Below are 18320 nucleotides of genomic sequence, written 5' to 3' on the forward strand. Positions count from 1 at the left end.
TTGTCACATGTGCATTGACACATATAGGGAAACACGTTGTTTGCGTTGGAGAGGTGCCGTGGCAGTTCGCAAGTGTTGCCATGCATTCGGTGCCAACACAGCATATCCACAACTCAGTAACCCTACCTGTGCATCTTTGGAATGTGGGAGGAAACCGGGGCAGCCAGAGGAAGCTCCCACAGCGAAAGTGTGCAGGCTCCTTTCGGGCAGTGGCCGGAATTGAAACGCAATCTTAAAGCTTATGCTAACCACTATTCCACCATGTTATTCTGTTATCCTTAACTTAAATACTCCAACACTGGTCACTAATATCTCCCACTCAAGAATGACCTCCAAAGTCCTCTCCACTTATTTACACTCTTACTGCTGTGCTCAGTGATTCTAACCAGACAGAGAGAGTCTCCCTGAGAGTTTGAGGGAACAGGCATGGTGTTTGCCAAGTTACACTGTTTCATTTACTGATTCCCAAAAATGATTCCGGAATGGAAAGGCTTGTCATAGGAGGAGGTTTTGGTGCTTTGGGAAGCTAATCACTGGAATTTAAAAGGATGATTGGGACCTTCAATGAAACCTATCGAATATTGAACGGCTTTGATAGAGTGGATGTAGAGAGGATGTTTCTCATGATATGGAGGTGGATGGAAGAGGTCTGAGACCAGAAAACACAGCCTCCTAATAGAGGGGGCTGAAGGAAGTCAATTTAGAACAATGAGGAGGAATATGTTTACTCAGAACGTGGAGAATATGTGAAATTCTTTGCCACAGATGTCTAAGGAGGACAGGTGATCTGTTATATTTAAGGCAGAGGTTGACAGAATCTTGATTAGTCAGAGCATGAAAGGATATGGTGATAAGACAGGAGATTGTGGTTGAGAGGGAAATCTGTCTTTCCTGATGCAATTTTTGAGGAAATAACAGCAAATACAGACAAAGGAGAGTTAATGGATATTGTTTATTTGGATTTTCAGAAGGCATTTGATAAGGTGCTGCACATAAGGCTGCTGAATAAGATAAATGCTCGTGGTATTACAAGAAAGGTGGAGCGCTTAACAAAGTGTGGTCGCACCCAGAGTAATGCATTTACTCTGGTGGCCCCACTAGAGGAAGGATGTCGAGTCTTTGTAGAGGCTGCTGAAAATATTAACAAGGGTGCTACCTGGATTAGAGAGCATGCGCGACGACGGGAGTTTAGACAAACAGCGACTGTTTTTATTTACTAGAGCGGAGGAGGCTGAGAGTAGATCTGATTGATGTTTCTAAGTTTATGAGCGGCACAGATATACAAGACAGACAGTATCTTTTCTTCAGGGTTGAAATTTCCAGTAGAAGGGGCCATGAATTTAAGATCAGATGGGGATAATTCTAAAGGACATGTGAGGTACAGTTTGTTTTTCAATTTGAGGTTGTGGGTATTTGTCAATTTAACATTATTATTTCGGCCACACTGCGGAATGTACCGTCCTTAGCAAAGTGGGCAAAAGGATTCACTCCCCGGATTACCCCATCCCGGGACTGGTGTCCCATGAGCACTGCCTCTGGGCTCTTACTGTCTGTGTAATTACCCAGGGCATCACTTGGGGGCGCTCTCCGGACTGAACATACATCGGAGGCAGTTCCGCTGATCCGGAGGTGGAATTACGTCTCTGGAACTGACTCTGACGTCACAGAGCGCGCTGCTGGAGACGGGGTCCGTCAGAAACTTTGGGAATTAAATCTGTCACGGTCCATTAAAGGCGCGGGGGAGGGGGTGGGCGGAGAGTCTGTCAAACTGTGGGTGGGGATGTGCACACATTCAGATGTTCACAGTATCAGACTCAGTCCGGATCTGAGTTCCTGCAGAGACTTCAGTTCCTCTTCCCCGGTCCAACTGATCCGATTGTCCCACAGCCTGAAACAGATGGAAGAGTGAAGAGGAAATAACAAATTACACAACAGTGTCAGCAACAGAGGACTAGGGTTAATGTTTCAACAACATTCACAGACAAACACAAGCGGAAACCCGGCGGATCCGCTGATATTTTATGACATTGAATATGAACACAATCACTCACCAGATCCGCTCCAGATTCGGGAGGGCCAGTATGAGGCGGCGAAGAGCGGGGACAGATTGGTCTGTGAGCGAGTTTGATCCCAGATCCAGCTCTGCCAGTGATTGGGTTGCACTGAGAGCGGAGACGAGATCATCGACACCAGCATCAGTGAGACCGACCTTGTACAACCTGGAGATGAGGGAGTGAGGGTGAAGGACACCGAGAGACAGTGGACGCTATGAATCTCGAATGTTGACCAATTAGACAATTACTGATCACATTAATGTTCAGCGTCAGACACCCAGTGACTGTAAAGACAATCTCCCACAGTCTTACACTTACCACAGTTTCTGCATTTTACACTCCGAGTTCGTCAGAGCCTCAGACACCAGTTTCACCCCTGAATCTCCTAGTTCATTTTCATTCAGGTTCAGCTTCGTCAGTGAAGGGTTTGTGCTGAGAGCGGAGGCAAGATGCTTGGCACCAGAATCTGTGAGACCGACATTGCTCAGCCTGTGGATGAAAGGGAGAGTGTGGGTAAAGGCCACAGAGAGACAGGAGACGGTAGAAATTCCCAGTGTTTATCAGTAATACAATTACTGATCACCTTAACGTTCAGTGTCAGATACCCAGTGACTATAACCGCAATATCCCTTTCTGACACTTACCATAGTGTCTGTATTTTACACTCTCGATTCCTCAGAGCTGCAGACAGCAGTTTCACTCCTGAATCTCCCAGTTTATTCATCCCAAGCCTAAACACAAACAGACAAATTGATGAACAAATTGATTCAGACAGTGGTTCTGAGGGAATTCCTCTCACCCGGTATTTCAGGAAACATTAAACCCTTCAGTAAATCACTGACCAATTCACATGACTGTCAATGTCCCTCACTGCCCAGCTCCGAATGTTAGTAATTTAGCCTGTCGGTGTGACTCTGTAAACTTTCTATATTCTGTCTCAGTCCCCGACGTTAGGAAAAAAATCCTGACGAGATGGTAGAAAGCTGCAGCGTTGAAGGGCTGGAAAAAGTCCCACAGGGAGGAAGAGTTGTGGATGAGAACGTGTCCATGGGAGATGGTGGAAGAAAAGCCCGCCAGGGCAAAAGGGATAGGCAGAGTAATCCCACAGGAGGAAGGGAGATGGGGAATAGAGATACCACGGGAAGGAAGGGGAATAGAGAAGAAAGATGCCACAGAAGGAAGGGAGATGGGAAAGAGATATCCCCACAGGACGAGGGGGGTGGAGAAGAGGGATTCCATGGGAGGACGGGAAATGGAGAAAAGAAATCCCACAGGAGGAAGGGGGATGTGGAAGACAGATGCCACAGGAGGAAGGGGGATGGAGTGGATAATTACCACAGGAGGAAGGAGAATGGAGAAGAGAGATCCCACAGGAGGAAAAATGTATGCAGAGGATAGATCCCAGAGGAGGAAGTGGGATAGGGAAGCGAGATCCCACAATGAAGGAAGATAGGTAAAGAGCCATCCCACAAGACGAAGAGGATATGGCAAAGACAGATCCCATAGGAGGAAAGGGAATGGGGAAGAGAGATCCCATAGGAGGAAAGGGGGATGAAGAAGAGAGATCCCATAGGAGGAAGGCAGATGGGGAAGCAAGATTCCACAACAGGATGTGATGCAGACGTAGATCGCACGGGGAGGGTTGGTCAGAATTGAACCCCACAATTGGAAGAGGTGATGCCCACATGAGTGTTGGGTATCTGGCAGTGAACAAAGTCACACTGTTGGAGTGATCGTGATAGTCACACGCGGGGAGAGGGGTTGGGAAGGATAATCTCGGGTATTTCTCTCCCTCTCACTGGGACATTCCTCTGATCCTCTCTTGTACTTCATCGGGAAGAGGGTGCGCAGATCCGTCACACCTGCTGCAGTCAGTGTCGGTGTCGATGTCAGTGACAGTGAGAAGGAACATTGTCAATTGACGTGTCACATGCAGTGAGAAACACGGCCATTCATGTGATTTACTACCATTAAACCAACGGCCATTGTTCGCTCATCTGAAGTCTCCAACATCTCTATACACGAAACCATAGGGCACTCCCGTTCTTGATTTACTGACCGATTGTCTATTAATTTGTCACAAAAACTCATAATCTGCTTTACCTTTACATTAAAACAAAATAATGAAATACTTTCACAGATCAGACTGAGAAATAAGTGAAGTTACCCCAACTCCTGGCATTTGTGCAGCCCAGGTACCAGCCGCTGGATTCCTTCACACTGAATGTGGCAGCCAACTAGGTCGATATGTTTTATTGTATCACAGAGTCCGATGACATGAGACAGGACCGCACAGTCAATCGGGGTCAGTGTCATTCTACTGAATGAAAGTGTTTCCACAGATTCCAGTGCGGCCTGAGCCAGCCCACAATTCTGAGACTCAAACAGGTAGTGCAGTGTGTTCAGGAGGCTCCTTTTACCAGCTTCACTCCTCGTGTTTCCACTCTGGCGTTTAACCTCCTCCCTCACCCAGTCAATCACCCGGCAGGTTGTTTGACGGGGAAATGGTCCCAGAAACTCCTCCAGGCCCCGAGCTGTCATTGGAGAGGAGAGGCCAGCAACAAAACGGAGAAACACCTCAAATCGGCCATCTGTTGTGTTGTGGGCTTCAGTGAGGAATTTCAGGATATCCCCGGGATGTGGATTCATAAACTGTGCGAGTGCCGCTACAAACTCCTGGATGGTGAGGTGTGGGAATGTGTACACCACACATCGGGGAGAATCCTCTCTCTCCAAAAGCTCCATTAAGAACCCAGACAAGAACTGGGAAGGCTTCAGATTGTAGTTGATTAAATCTCCATTTGTAAATACAATCTTCTTGTCAAACACACCTCTGAAGGCCATCTGACCAACCCTGAGTAACACGTCACGGGGGTTCTCAATCTCACGGCCGTGGTTTTTCAGGATGTTGTAAATATAGTAGGAATAGAGTTGGGTTATGGTCTTGGGAACTCGCTGGGGGTCCCTGTCTCTTTTTGCGAAGAAGGGTCCCAGTGCCAGAGCGAGGATCCAGCAGTAGGAGGGATTGTAGCTCATGGTGTACAGGATCTCGTTCTCCTCCACATGTTTGAAAACAGCTTCTGCTACCGTCTTATCTTCAAAATGCCTCATGAAATATCCCTTCCGTTCTTCATCGACAAATCCCAGGATTTCAGCCCAGACATTGATTTCTGCCTTTTCTAATAAATGTAACACAGTGGGTCGGGTGGTCACCAGTACTGAACACCCTGGCAGCAGCTTGTGCTGGATTAAACTGTACACAATATCCGACACTTCACACCACCACTCGGGATCTGGGCACTTGTGCTGAGGTTCTGTATCTCTCCGACTGTCAGCAAAATCAATTTTATGTTTGAATTCATCCAAGCCATCGAATATAAACAGCAATCCCTCTGGGTTTTTCCAAACCTCTCTCAGGAAATTCCCAAAGTAAGGATACTGATCCAAAATCAGTTCCCTCAGGTTTACTCTGCAGTTAATGGAGTTTAAATCCCTGAATTTGAAACTGAAGACAAACTGGAATTGTTGGTATATTTTCCCCGTGGCCCAGTCATAAACAATCTTTTGCACCATTGTTGTTTTCCCTATCCCCGGGACTCCAGCCAATGCTGCCGAACTCCCAGATTTGCATTTACTTTGGGAAAAGCTGCTCTGGAACAACTGATCAGTCCGGAGTTTTTCCAGCTCTCTGCGGAGATGTTGTTTTCTCCACTCCTCGTGGTCTCTGCCTCTCGCCAGCAGCTCGTGTTCCACCAGTCTCCGATCACGAATAGTAGAAATGACCGTGATCTCAGCGTATCGATCAACCAGCTGGAAAACATTCACCTTCTCCGTCATCAGGATCGTGTTCACGCTCAGTGTTTCGGTTTGTGCCCGCAGAGTCTCCTTGTGTTTCTGTTGAACATCTTCCATGGGAACAGAGAAAGAGTCAAAATGTTAGACGCCTCAACTCAGAATTTAGTAAACAACAAATAGTGCAGCACAAAGCTCTTGTATCAATTTAATTTATCAGAATATGTTCATACACTAAAGTAAATTTGGTTGCAGTGAATCAGAATTGTGACGAAAAACCAAGTTATCAGAAGATTGATGCTGATGAGAGAGATAAGGGGAACAATGGAGAAACATTCAAAATGCTAATAAGAGAGAAGAGCGAGATTAAAGAGAAAGAAAGACATTTCAGATATTGACAGATCGATTGCTTTGAACCTGAACTGTTTGAAGTTTAATGGACAGGCGATACCCCAGCAGGGGGATAAAAAGAACAGGTTCGCTAAGGCACGACACACACCACGAGATCACGAGATAACGAGACCCTGGAAGAGCGGTGTGCCCCCACAAGTTGGTTAAAGTTGGAGGTCTGGTTCGAGGGAACCGACCATAGACTGACAGGGTGAAAAGGAACGATCGGCGGGAACCTGGTGTGTGTGCCCGCCCTTGCCTGGGTGCCGGGTTCACCGCGGAAGAACGGTCGTATCCAGAACGGAGGGATCACAGTCGGTGACCACAGAAGACATAAATGGGTTCGCCCGAAAGCTAACTGCGAAGAACATCAAAGGTCTGTTTGAATCAAAATTTGCATTCTCTCTCTCTCTCCAACAGCACAACAGCGATTACTGCAAACTGTACTAAGCTGAACTGAACTCTGCGTCACTTGAGACTGATCATTTTACCCCTAGACTGCGATAGAACTTGGCTGATTCCTGTTACCCTAGTTCTGTGTACACGTGTGTATTATCATTGCTAACCTGTTTCATTTACATCCTTACGATTAGAGTACTGTGTTACTTATTTCTTTAATAAAACTTTATTAATTTCTGTTAAACCAGACTCCAACTAAGTGGTCCATTTCTGCTGGTTTGGCAACCCAGTTACGGGGTACGTAACAGAATAAAACAAAAGAAACCTACTGCATGTCGATCAGCAACGTTGTAGGGGTGGTGGGGGTCAGCTGTCAAGGTCTCGCAAAGCTGACTCAGACAATCAGCGTTTCTAATCAAACATAAATAATTTATTCACCCTACTATACCACGGATGCTGGACAACTCACCGAGATCATCCAGAAGAATGTCCGGGCCTGCAGATCTGCAGTCTCATGTCCACTAAACAGTATACACGGGAAATACTCAGCAGGACAGGGAGAATAAAAACATAGAGACATAGAAAACCTAGAGAACAATACAGACTCTTCAGCCAACAATTCTGTGCCGAACATGTCACTACCTTAGAATTACCTAGGCTTTATCCATAGCCCTCTACTTTTCTCAGCTCCATGTCGCCATCCAGGAGTTTCTCAGAAGACCCTACCGTTTCCGCTTCCACTAACGTCGCCGGCAGCCCATTCCACGCACTCACCACTCTCTGCGAAAGAAAACTTACCCCTGACATCTCCTCTGTACCTACTTCCAAGCGCCTTAAAACTATGCGCTCTCGTGCTAGCCATTTCAGCCCTGGGGAAAAGCTTTTGACTATCCACTCGATCAATGCCTCTCATTATCTTGTACACCTCTATCAGGTCACTTCTCATCCTCCGTCGCTCCAAGGAAACAAGTCCGAGCACACTCATACTGTAAGGCATTCTACCCAATCTAGGAAACATCTTTGTAAATCTCCTCTGCACCTTTTCTATGGTTTCCACGTCCTTCCTGTACTGAGGCGACCAGAATTGAGTACAGTACTCCAAGTGGACTCTTACCACTGTCTTGTATAGCTGTAATATTACATCTTGGTTCTTAAAATCAATCCCACGACTGATGAAGGCCAATGCACCATATGCCTTCTTAACCACAGAGTCAACTTACATTGCAGCTTTGAGTGTCCTATGAACTCGGACCCCAAGATCCCTCTGATCCTCCACACTTCCAAGAATCTTACCATTAATGCTATATTCTGCCATCATATTTGCCCTAACAAAATAAACCATCTCACACTTATCTGGGTTAAACTCTATTTGCCACTTCTCAGCCCAGTTTTGCATCCCATCAATGTCTCGTTGTAATCTCTGACAGCCCTTCACACTATTCACTACACCCTCAAACTTCGTGTCGTCAGCAGATTTACTAAACCATCCCTCCACTTCCTCATCCAGATCATTTATAAAAATCACGAACAGTAGGGATCCCAAAACCGATCCCCAAGGCACACCACTGCTCTGGAGAAAGGGAGAGAGTGGATGCTACAGATCTATTATTCAAATTGAACTAAAATTTTGAAAAGCAGGATCATTTCCAATCCCGGTAGCATCTGGTAAACCTCTCTTCTCCGAGTTCTCCAGATCCTTCCTGTAATGGACCGACAGAATTGAACCAATTCTCCAAGTGCAGCCAAACCAAAGTTTTATACATCTGTAACCTAAAGCTTCGATAGACTTAGTGCTCCGTACAATGAAGTGAACTATGTGATCGTATCTTCTTCATTTACCTGTGTTGTCACACCTAGCGAGCTACGGACATTGACAACAAACTCCCTCTGCACCTCAATGATGTTAGCGTCTGCCAGCTACTTTAAACATCCCCCATACCTTCACACTTTTCTGGATTAAACTCCATCTGCTATTTGCCCACTCGCCTCTGCAACTGATCTATACCCCACTCAACGGCTGTGAAGGCGGATGAAGGCTGCAACAAATCCACCAGCTCCAATCGTCGTGGTTTCCATGCCATTGGAATCAGTTGGTTGATTTGTGAAGTATTGTGTGCTTCTTGGAGTGCAACATCAAGTATTCGTTAAACAAATTCACGCACAGGCGTCTTCGCTCTGGGGACCTCTTCTTCAGAATGAAGACCATCATCCTCGACCTCGAGGGATAGCCACGACGATACCCCACTGGACTCTTTGAGACTCTTCTTCCCTCTCCATTACTCATTGTCTCACCTCAGCTTCAGAAACCATATATTTCATTTGCAGACTAAATTCACAACATTTCCCATCACCGTCACGGGACGGTGACAAACTATGCTCTAATCCTCTTTGCAACATGCCGGTTCGAAATTCTGATCAGCTGATATATATCGACTCTCACCAGACGGAGATTTGCCCTGTAACAGTTGCTCCTCACCTGACTTCTACCATTTAATCTGCCTTCCCCAATTTAACATCCCCACCCTGTGTATCACCTAAGCTGCAGACCTCTCTTTATTCATAACCATCTCAGAACTTGAGTTGTGTTCATTGTTCCCGAAACCTCTCCCACTGAAACCCGAGCCCGTCCTGAAATAAGGGATAGCCGATGTCAATGTAGGACCTGGTCTGGATGAGGTGTGGGAAAGTTACTTGCAGTGAAAGTACACCTGAAGAATGTGAAACCTCACGGTATGTCAGGATCCTGACAGGAGTGTGCGGGACCTCAGAGTGTTCCGGAGCCTTGTAAAGTAGTTAAAGGGTTTCACATTGTGTGACGGCTCTTGCAGGAGTGTGTGGCATCTCGCAGCGTGTAGGTAGACGGCAACAGGCTTGTGGAGTCTCGCAGCGTGTCAGCCCCTGCCAGGGGTGTGTGGTGTCTAGCGGTGTGTCAGTACCCTGCCAGAGATGTGCAAAGTTTCACAGCGCATTAGGATCCTGCCAGGGGTGTGTGGGGTTTCCAAATAACAGGTATACTCTACATAGGGGTTTATTGTGTAACGGATCTTGAAAATGACATTTTAGTCTTCACCATGTATCTGGGGCCAGCAAATACTGTTTATATCATCTTCTTAGAGAGTTGAGAGTTCTGAGGAAAACAGCGGTGATCTGGCGCTAAACGATGCAGGCATGTTTTCTCAGTAGCCATTCATTCAACGTATTCGAGTGAGACAGGGAACGTAGGAAAGCATGGATTGTATAAACAGTTACATTAGAGAATGGCAAACTAGTAGAGAAGTTGTTCTTCAAAGATCCAGGGGAGTATCTATTGCATGTTCAGAAGTGGTTACCTAGAGTGCCAGGATTTAGGTGTTTCAGAAAGAACAGGGAGGAAGACAAAAGGGGTGGGCGTGGCACTGCTGATCAGAGATAATGTCACGGTTGCAGGAAAGGAGGAAGTTATGGAGGGATTGCATACTGAGTCTCTGTGGGTGGAAGTTATAAACAGGAAGAGGTCAATAACTCTACTGGGCGTTTTTTTATCGACCACCCAATAGTAACATGGACATCGAGCAGCAGCTGGGGAGACAGATTCTGGAAAGATGCAAGAATAACCAGGTTGGCGTGGCGGGAGGTTTTAATTTCCAAAATATTGATTGCAATCACCCTAGAGCAAGGGCTTCAGATGAGGTGGAGTTTGCTAGGTGTATTCAGGAAGGTTTCCTGATATAATATGTAGATAAGCCTACAAGAGGAGAAGCTGTACTTGATCTGGTATTGGGAAATGAACCTGGTCAAGTGTCAGATCTCTCAGTGGAATAGTATTTTGGAGATAGTTATCACAATTCTGTCTCCTTTACCATAGCATTAGAGCGGGGTAGGAACAGACAAGTTAGGAGTGAGGAGAAATATGAAGTAATTGGGCAGGAACTTGGAATCATAAATTGGGAACAGATGTTCTCAGGGAAATGTATGGCAGAAATGTGGCAAACGTTCAGGGGATATTTGCGTGGCATTCTGCATAGGTGCGTAGGGTACAGGAACCGTGGTGTACAAAAGCTGTTGAAAATCTCGTCAAGAAGAAAAGAAAAGCTTACGAAAGGTTCAAAAATCTAGGCAATGCTAGAGACCTAGAAGATTATAAGGCTAGCAGGAAGGCGCTTAAGGATGAAATTAGGAGAGCCAGAAGGGGCCATGAGAAGGCCTTGGCGGGAAAGATTAAGGAAACCACCCAAGGCATTCTACAAGTATGTGAACAGCAAGATGATAAGAGAGAATAGGACCAATCAAGTGTGACAGTGGAAAACTGAGTATGGAACCGGAAGAGATAGCAGAGGCTCCTAGTAAGTACTTTGCTTCAGTATTCACTACGGAAAAGGATCTTGGCGAGCATACAGACATGAAGAAAGAGGACGTGCTGGAGCTTTTGGATAAGTCTCCGGGACCAGACGAGGTGCACCCCAGGTTACTACGGGAGGCGACGGAGCAGATTGATGAGCCTCTGGCAACTATCAACGCATCATCAATCGGGACAGGAGAGGTTCCAGTGGGTTGTAGGTTTGTAGATGTTGTTCCCTTATTCAAGAAAGGGAGTAGAGATTGCACCGGAAATTATAAACCAGTGAATCTTACTTCAGGAATTGGTAGACCGATGGAAAAGACACTGAGAGGCAGGATTTATGAACATTCGGAGAGGCATAATATGATTAGGAATAGTGAGCATTGTTTTATCAAAGGCATGTCGTGCCTTACGAGCCTGATTGATTTTTTTTGAGGATGTGACTAAACACATTGATGAAGGTAGAGCAGTAGATGTACAGTATAATGGATTTTAGCAAGGCATTTGACATGGTACCCTATGCAAGGCTTATTGAGAAAGTACGAAGTCATACGATCCAAGGGGACATTGCTTTGTGGATGTAGAACTGGCTTGCCCACAGAAGGCAAAGTGTGGTTGTAGGTGGTTCATATTCTGCATGGAGGTCGATGACTCAGGGATCTGTTCGAGGTCCCTTTCACTTTGTGATTTTTATCATTGACCTGGATGAGGAAGTGGAGTAATGGATTAATACATTTGCTGATGACACAAAGCTTGGGAGAGTTGTGGATAGTGTGGAGGGCTGTCAGAGGTTACAGCGGGACATCAATAGGATGCAAAATTGGGCGGAGAGATGGCAGATGGAGTTTAACCCAGATAAGCGTGAGGTGGTTTATATTGGTAGGTCAAATATGATGGCAAAATATAATATCAATGGTAAGCCTTTTGGCGGTGTGGAGGATCGGAGGGATCATGGGGTCCGAGTCCACAGTACACTCAAAGCTGCTGCGCAGGTTGACCCTGTAATTAAGAAGGTATACGGTGCATTGGCCTTCATCAACCGTAGGACTGAGTTTAAGAATCGAGATGTAATGTTACGACTACATAGGACTCTGGTCAGACCCCACCTGGAATACTGTGCTCAGTTCTGGTCACCTCAGTACAGGAAGAATATGGAATATATAGAAAGGGTGCAGAGGGGATTTACAAGGATGTTGCCTGGATTAGGGAGCATGCATTTTGAGAAGAGGTTGAGTGAACTCGGCCTTTTCTCTCGGGAGGATGAGAAGTGACCTGACAGAGGTGTACAAAATAATGAGAGGCACTGATCGTGTGGATAGTCAGAGGCTTTTTCCCAGGGCTGAAATGGCTAGCATGAGAGGACATAGTTTTAAGGTGCTTGGAAGTAGGTAAAAAGGAGATGTCAGGGGTAAGTTTTTTACGCAGAGAGTGGTCAGTGTTTGGACTGGTCTGCCGGTGGTGGGAATGGGTACGATAGCGTCTTTTAAGAGACTCCTGGATAGGTACATAGAGCTTCGAAAAATAGAGGGCTATGCGTAAACATAGGTAATTTCTGAAGTAACTGACATTACTCAATGTTAGGCGCAGCATTGAGGGCCGATGGGCCTGCATTGTGTTGTAGGTTTTCTACATATCTATATTTCTAAGTCAGTGTGAGAATTCTACAGCTGTATCTGTTCCCTTGGCAAGCAGCATGAAGAACATTGAAGAATAATTTTGCAGGCAATTTGTAGAGATATACTAAGTCAGTGGTGCAAGGAAACTGAGGGGTTTTGGTGGCAGAATATGGACCGAAACAATAATTACGGAAGTGACAGAGACTGAGAGGTCTTTCTAAAGTTCCTAATTAGCCTATCTCAGGTCCTATAAGAACAATAACATATTTGGAATTTGTTCTTGGAAATGAGAGACGCTGAACCAGGACACTGGCAGGGATTCCTCATGTTTCTGATGAAGACTTTCGAATACTGAGATACAACATTGGCTACTGTAAGATTAATAACTGTTGCAATATCTGTCTTTCCTTCGCCCTCTCCTCTGTTAGATGTGCAGTTGGATGATACAACACTGTCTGTGAATATGAAGCTTTTCGGACTCTGAGCACTTGCACTGCCCAGGGCTCCATTTTCACAGACACAATGTGCTTATGGATGAAGTGAGCTTCTCATCAGTCTGGAGCATGTAATTTATCTCAACATTTTTTTTATCGATTTCTTCAGTTCTTCTCAGTTTCCTCGCCGCATTAACACAACACTGGGTTTCTCTGACCTAATTGACAGCTCTTACCCGTCCACAGTTTCCATCACACACCACAGGCAGACATGAATTTCAGTTCTGTAGATTTTTCAACCCTCACTGTCCCCCCACCCTACCCTCACCTCCACTGTCTCCTGATGGACTTCCCACTGTTTGCATTAAGAGAGTACAGATATAAACAGACTGGGTTGCAGTTGCTTTTTTGGGATTGGACAGGTTAGTTGGAATATGGCCTGGTTTTCTGTTTAAAGGGAAGCTGTTGCTGGTATTCTGTGACTAGAACTTCAATCGATGTCCAACTTGAAGAACTGATTATCTGCGGGGACTGACGGAGTTTAGAGAAATGAATTAGGATGAGGGATGTTCGGCAGTGGGGAAGGGGGAGAGAGGCAGGTAGGGTGAGGTTTCGACCTTTTGGGGTGTAGAGGTTTCCCAGATTTCCCCTCCACCGGATTGCTCCTTCGTATGCTCTGACCCCGGTGGAAGCAGCTGTAGTTCCAGGCACCAGAGAGGAGTCACCCCTTTCCTCAAGTCCCGACTCTCAGCCTCGTTCCTCATTATGTCCTCTGAAAACTCTTCCTCCAGGAGACGATGTTTCTATGTGCCTTAGTATGTACTGTGTCACAGTGATGACATTTACCTGGTCAAACCCCCATGACTCATCAACATGACCGTTCTGCGCAAGTGTCAGCGGTTGGTGGAAACAGCATTTTCTTCACCTACCTTTCAGCTCACTGGGGATCTCCCGTAAACCTTGAGCGGGGTCTGATCGCTCGTACGGTGCACAACCTGTTTAATTTTAAACAGTTTGGTGAAATCAGATGTGTTGAATTATAAAGTGTGCATTGTTTGAATCCGAATTGACATTAATCTCTACTATTATCTCACCATATTCCTGTATTTCTTTAAGTATTTGTCCAACTTTGGGACGCCATTCCGCATTTTCACAAACGATTCCCACATCACCCTCCGGGCGCGGGAGCCTCTCTCAATCACCAGGCTCAAGAGGAGTTTAGAACCATCCACCAACTCTCCCTTATCAGCGAGATCAGAGATTTTCTGTGAGGTGCAGAAATGAACATATTGGGGACTGCCAGATTCACAGAGAATGCGAAGTAAGCGATGTACCCTTTATCGGGATCACACGGCCGGATGCCGATCCTCTCTGGAGATGGGCTGTACATTCAGAGCAGAGCACAGAGAGGGGCATTCACCGTGAACCTGGCCCACCAGTCAATGAGATCCTGGCTGGTCTGTGACCACTTTGTTACAATGATTCCAACCCATAAATAATTCCTCATCAGATTTGACAGTCAATAAGAAATCATAAAATATGATTTATCATAAAGCAGATGAACAAAGAAGTCAAGAAGCTTTTTTTATAGCACGTGTTCAGTCTCAGAGAAGTTACAGAAAAGATGATGCGATTAATCTTCTCAGTCTGCCAGTATCCAACATGACGGCGACTGGCACCCACTGTATTTCCATTTTCTTTTCTGGTGGCGTTTCTTCAGTGATTACATCACAACATCACAACATGGTAGTGTACCACGAAAGACACAGTTTGCAGTTACAAATTATAACACAAGCACCTCCACCCAAAAGAGAACACTGTCGAGTTCCTGTGACACCCACAGATGATGCCCAGGTTTTCACTGAAATCCTACGGTCACGCTCTGCGATCGTCCTAAACCGAAATACCGTATCATATTTCTATTTAATGTCCATTATGTTAAGTCTATACAACAGTTACCCACTTCCCTCGCTGTGAAAATGAGCAATCACCCACCAGCCCGGGGGATATTTTCACCCCTTTTCTGTCATCGGTGCAGATTCATAATTTTGTGATTGTACAGGGCATGCAAAATTTGGGCACCCCTGGTCAAAATTTCTGTTACTGTGAATCGTTAAGTGAGTAGAAAATGAACTGATCTCCAAAAGACATGAAGTTAAAGATGAAACATTCTTTTCAACATTTTAAACAAGATTAGTGTATTATTTTTGTTTTGTACAATTTTAGAGTGAAAAAAAGGAAAGGAGCACCATGTGAAAGTTTGGACACCCCAAGAGATTTGAGCTCTCAGATAACTTTTACTAAGGTCTCAGACCTTAATTAGCTTGTTAGGGCTATGGATTGTTCATAATCATCGTTGGGAAAGACCAGGTGATGCAAATTTCAGAGCTTTATAAATACCCGGAATCTTCAAACCTTGTCCCAACAATCAGCAGCCATGGGCTTCTCTAAGCAGCTGCCTAGCGCTCTGAAAATTAAAATAAATGATGCCCACAAAGCAGGAGAAGGCTATAAGAAGATAGCAAAGCGTTTTCAGGTAGCCGTTTCCTCAGTTCATGAGGTAATTAAGAAATGGCAGTTAACAGGAACGGTGGAGGTCAAGTTGAGGTCTGGAAGACGAAGAAAGCTTTCAAGAGAACTGATCGTAGGATTGCTAGAAAGATAAATCAAAACCCCGTTTGACTGGAAAAGACCTTGAGGAAAGTTTTGCAGACTCTGGAGTGGTGGTGTACTGTTCTACTGTGCAGCGACACCTGCACAAATATGACCTTCATGGAAGAGTCATCAGAAGAAAACCTTTTCTGCGTCCACAAAATTCAGCGTCAGAAGTTTGCAAAGGAACACTTAAACAAGCCTAGTGCATTTTGGAAACATGAAGTTGAAATAGAACTTTTTGGCCGCAATGAGCAAAGGTATGTTTGGAGAAAAAAGGGTGCAGAATTTCATGAAAAGTACAGCTCTCCAACTGTTAAGCACGGGGGTGGATCGATCATGCTTTGGGCTTGTGTTGCAGCCAGTGGCACGGGGAACGTTTCACTGGTAGAGGGAAGAATGAATTTGATTAAATACCAGCAAATTTCTGGAAGCAAACATCACACCGTCTGTCTTCTACAACAGGATAATGATCCTAAACACACCTCAAAAATACAAAATGGACTACCTCAAGAGGTGCAAGCTGAAGGTTTTGCCATGGCCCTTTCAGTCCCCCGACCTAAATGTCATCGAAAATCTGTCGATAGACCTCAGAAGAGCAGTGCACGCAAGACGGACCAAGAATCTCAGTAAACTAGAAGCCTTTTGCAAGGACGAATGGGCGAAAATCCTCCAAACAAGAATTCAAAGACCCTTAGCTGGCTACAGAAAGCGTTTATATAATGTGATATTTGCCAAAAGGGGTGTTACTGAGTACTGACCATACAGGGTGCCCAAACTTTTGCTTCGGGCCCTTTTCCTTTTTTGTCATTTTAAAACTGTAAAAGATGGAAATTTAAAAAAAAAAAAAAAACACTTGCTTAAAATATTAAAGAAATGTGTCATCTATAACTTTATGCCTTTTGGAAATCAGGTCATCTTTTACTCGCTTAACTATTCACAGTAACAGAAATTTTGACCAAGGGTGCCCAAACTTTTGCATGCCACTGTATATTCAGTATTTATTTCCCAGTTGTTCATTTATCTGCTTTAATATCCGATGAGTCAGATTTTGGACACCTATGATGTGTGAACATTCAAACCCATTCTCTCGCTCACTTACCCGATGTTCCTCTTCACTGAACTGATTCTCGAACGTTAACGCCAGGCTCATTCCGTGCACCACTCCTTCCATCGCCTGCTCCAGCCTGTCCCGGTAGAAGTCAATCAACTGCAGAAGCTTGAAATCGTTCCAGTTTGCCAGGAGCTCGGTGATTACTGAGCTCGGACCTGTGGAGCGAAGCGAAGGAAACTAAAGACATTATCGAACCTTTATTGCTCAACATCTTTCCATCTAGAACCTAAGGTCGGTGCACCATGTTACCAAACACAATCAGAAATAGACACACACAGGTGTTACCATTTTGAAGCACAAATCAGGGAAGGACTTACACAGCGAAAGACATGGCACTGAGAAATATAGAGCCAACTCCAAGGAATTTAATTAATTGATAGTGGCGTCACGTGGAGACAGGGTATTAAAGAGAGTCCTGGAACATTTAATTTTGTTAACCTAGCTACTGAGTAGAGAAATTGGAGCTGTATGAGTCGTTCGTGAGGTCTTGTTTGGAGTATTGCGTGCAGTTGCACCTTAGATCGACTTCAGTATATTTCAATTCTCATTAATCCCACCTGCATTTACCTACTTCTTGAGCTGAATGAATGGTTTGAGGTGGTTAACATTACACAGGTCTGTGAAAGTAGAAGTTAAAACGAAGATTAGGAACAGTATTTTGCTTAGCCTGACATCAGTGATGTGAACAATTCTCGGCCATTGTAGAAGCTGTATCAGGAGAAAATTCAAAAGGCCTAACAAATTCAACAATGCTTTGTGAAACAGAAATCACACTGGCTTAACCCCTTGCAATACTTTTGAGGATGCAACTAGCAGAATATATAAGGAGAGACCAGTGAATGTAGAATATTAGGATTTTCAGTAAAATCACGTATTACAGATTATCAGGCAAGCGTAAACCACGAGGGGTTGCGGATAAAGTAATGATACGGACACGAATTTGTTGGTCGAATTACATAGATTAGGCATAAATTGATTGTTTTCCGAATGGCAATGAGTGAAGGGTGGTACCACCGGAATCAATGCCAGGACCCGAGTTATTCAGAAAGGCTATTTCCACGAGGAAAATAAATGAAACATCTCCATGTTTCCGAATGACCTAAATCTGGATGGAAGGCGAGAATCGAAGAGACAGGCTGCCGACAGATTTAATCTTCTCTGGGAAGTTGAGAAATACCTGGCAGATACAATACGAATAACAAATATACGACTGGCCACTTTGCTGCGTACCCGGGTGTTTTTCTGATGTTGACGCCACTGAGTCTCGTCCCTCGCCGGCTCCATCAGCCATTGTGAAGACGGGTGTTAACAGATTCTGGTTCTCTGCAAGAAACAAAATCAAGAGTAGGGTCAAGTATTAATTTAGGTATAAAGGAGGAAGCTGATATGCGTACCGAACAACATACTGCCAAAAACATAGTCCTTTCCAATGAAATCATGATATGGCTTGATCCTTCTGCACACACCCAGACAACTTCTGGAAGATACTTTATGGCCGGATGACTGGATGAGATGCCCGTGCTTTTCCAGGCAATCCCGTGACATGAGCAA

The 18320-nt window shown here is 45.0% G+C and overlaps 1 protein-coding gene across 1 annotated transcript; it reads right to left on the bottom strand.

Moving 5' to 3' along the window:
• Positions 1–1707: 1707 nt before the first annotated feature.
• Positions 1708–18099, bottom strand: LOC140193356 (NACHT, LRR and PYD domains-containing protein 3-like). Its single transcript, XM_072250686.1, is given in 10 exon segments — positions 1708–1888; positions 2052–2219; positions 2373–2543; positions 2699–2785; positions 4222–5959; positions 13933–13998; positions 14098–14121; positions 14124–14268; positions 16758–16924; positions 18000–18099. Coding segments are annotated over 10 exon segments (2715 nt in total). The 5' UTR covers positions 18061–18099; the 3' UTR covers positions 1708–1800.
• Between the last annotated feature and the right edge of the window lie 221 nt (positions 18100–18320).

This window comes from Mobula birostris, unplaced genomic scaffold, assembly GCF_030028105.1.
Source record: "Mobula birostris isolate sMobBir1 unplaced genomic scaffold, sMobBir1.hap1 scaffold_532, whole genome shotgun sequence".
NCBI classification, from domain to species: Eukaryota; Metazoa; Chordata; class Chondrichthyes; order Myliobatiformes; family Myliobatidae; genus Mobula; species Mobula birostris.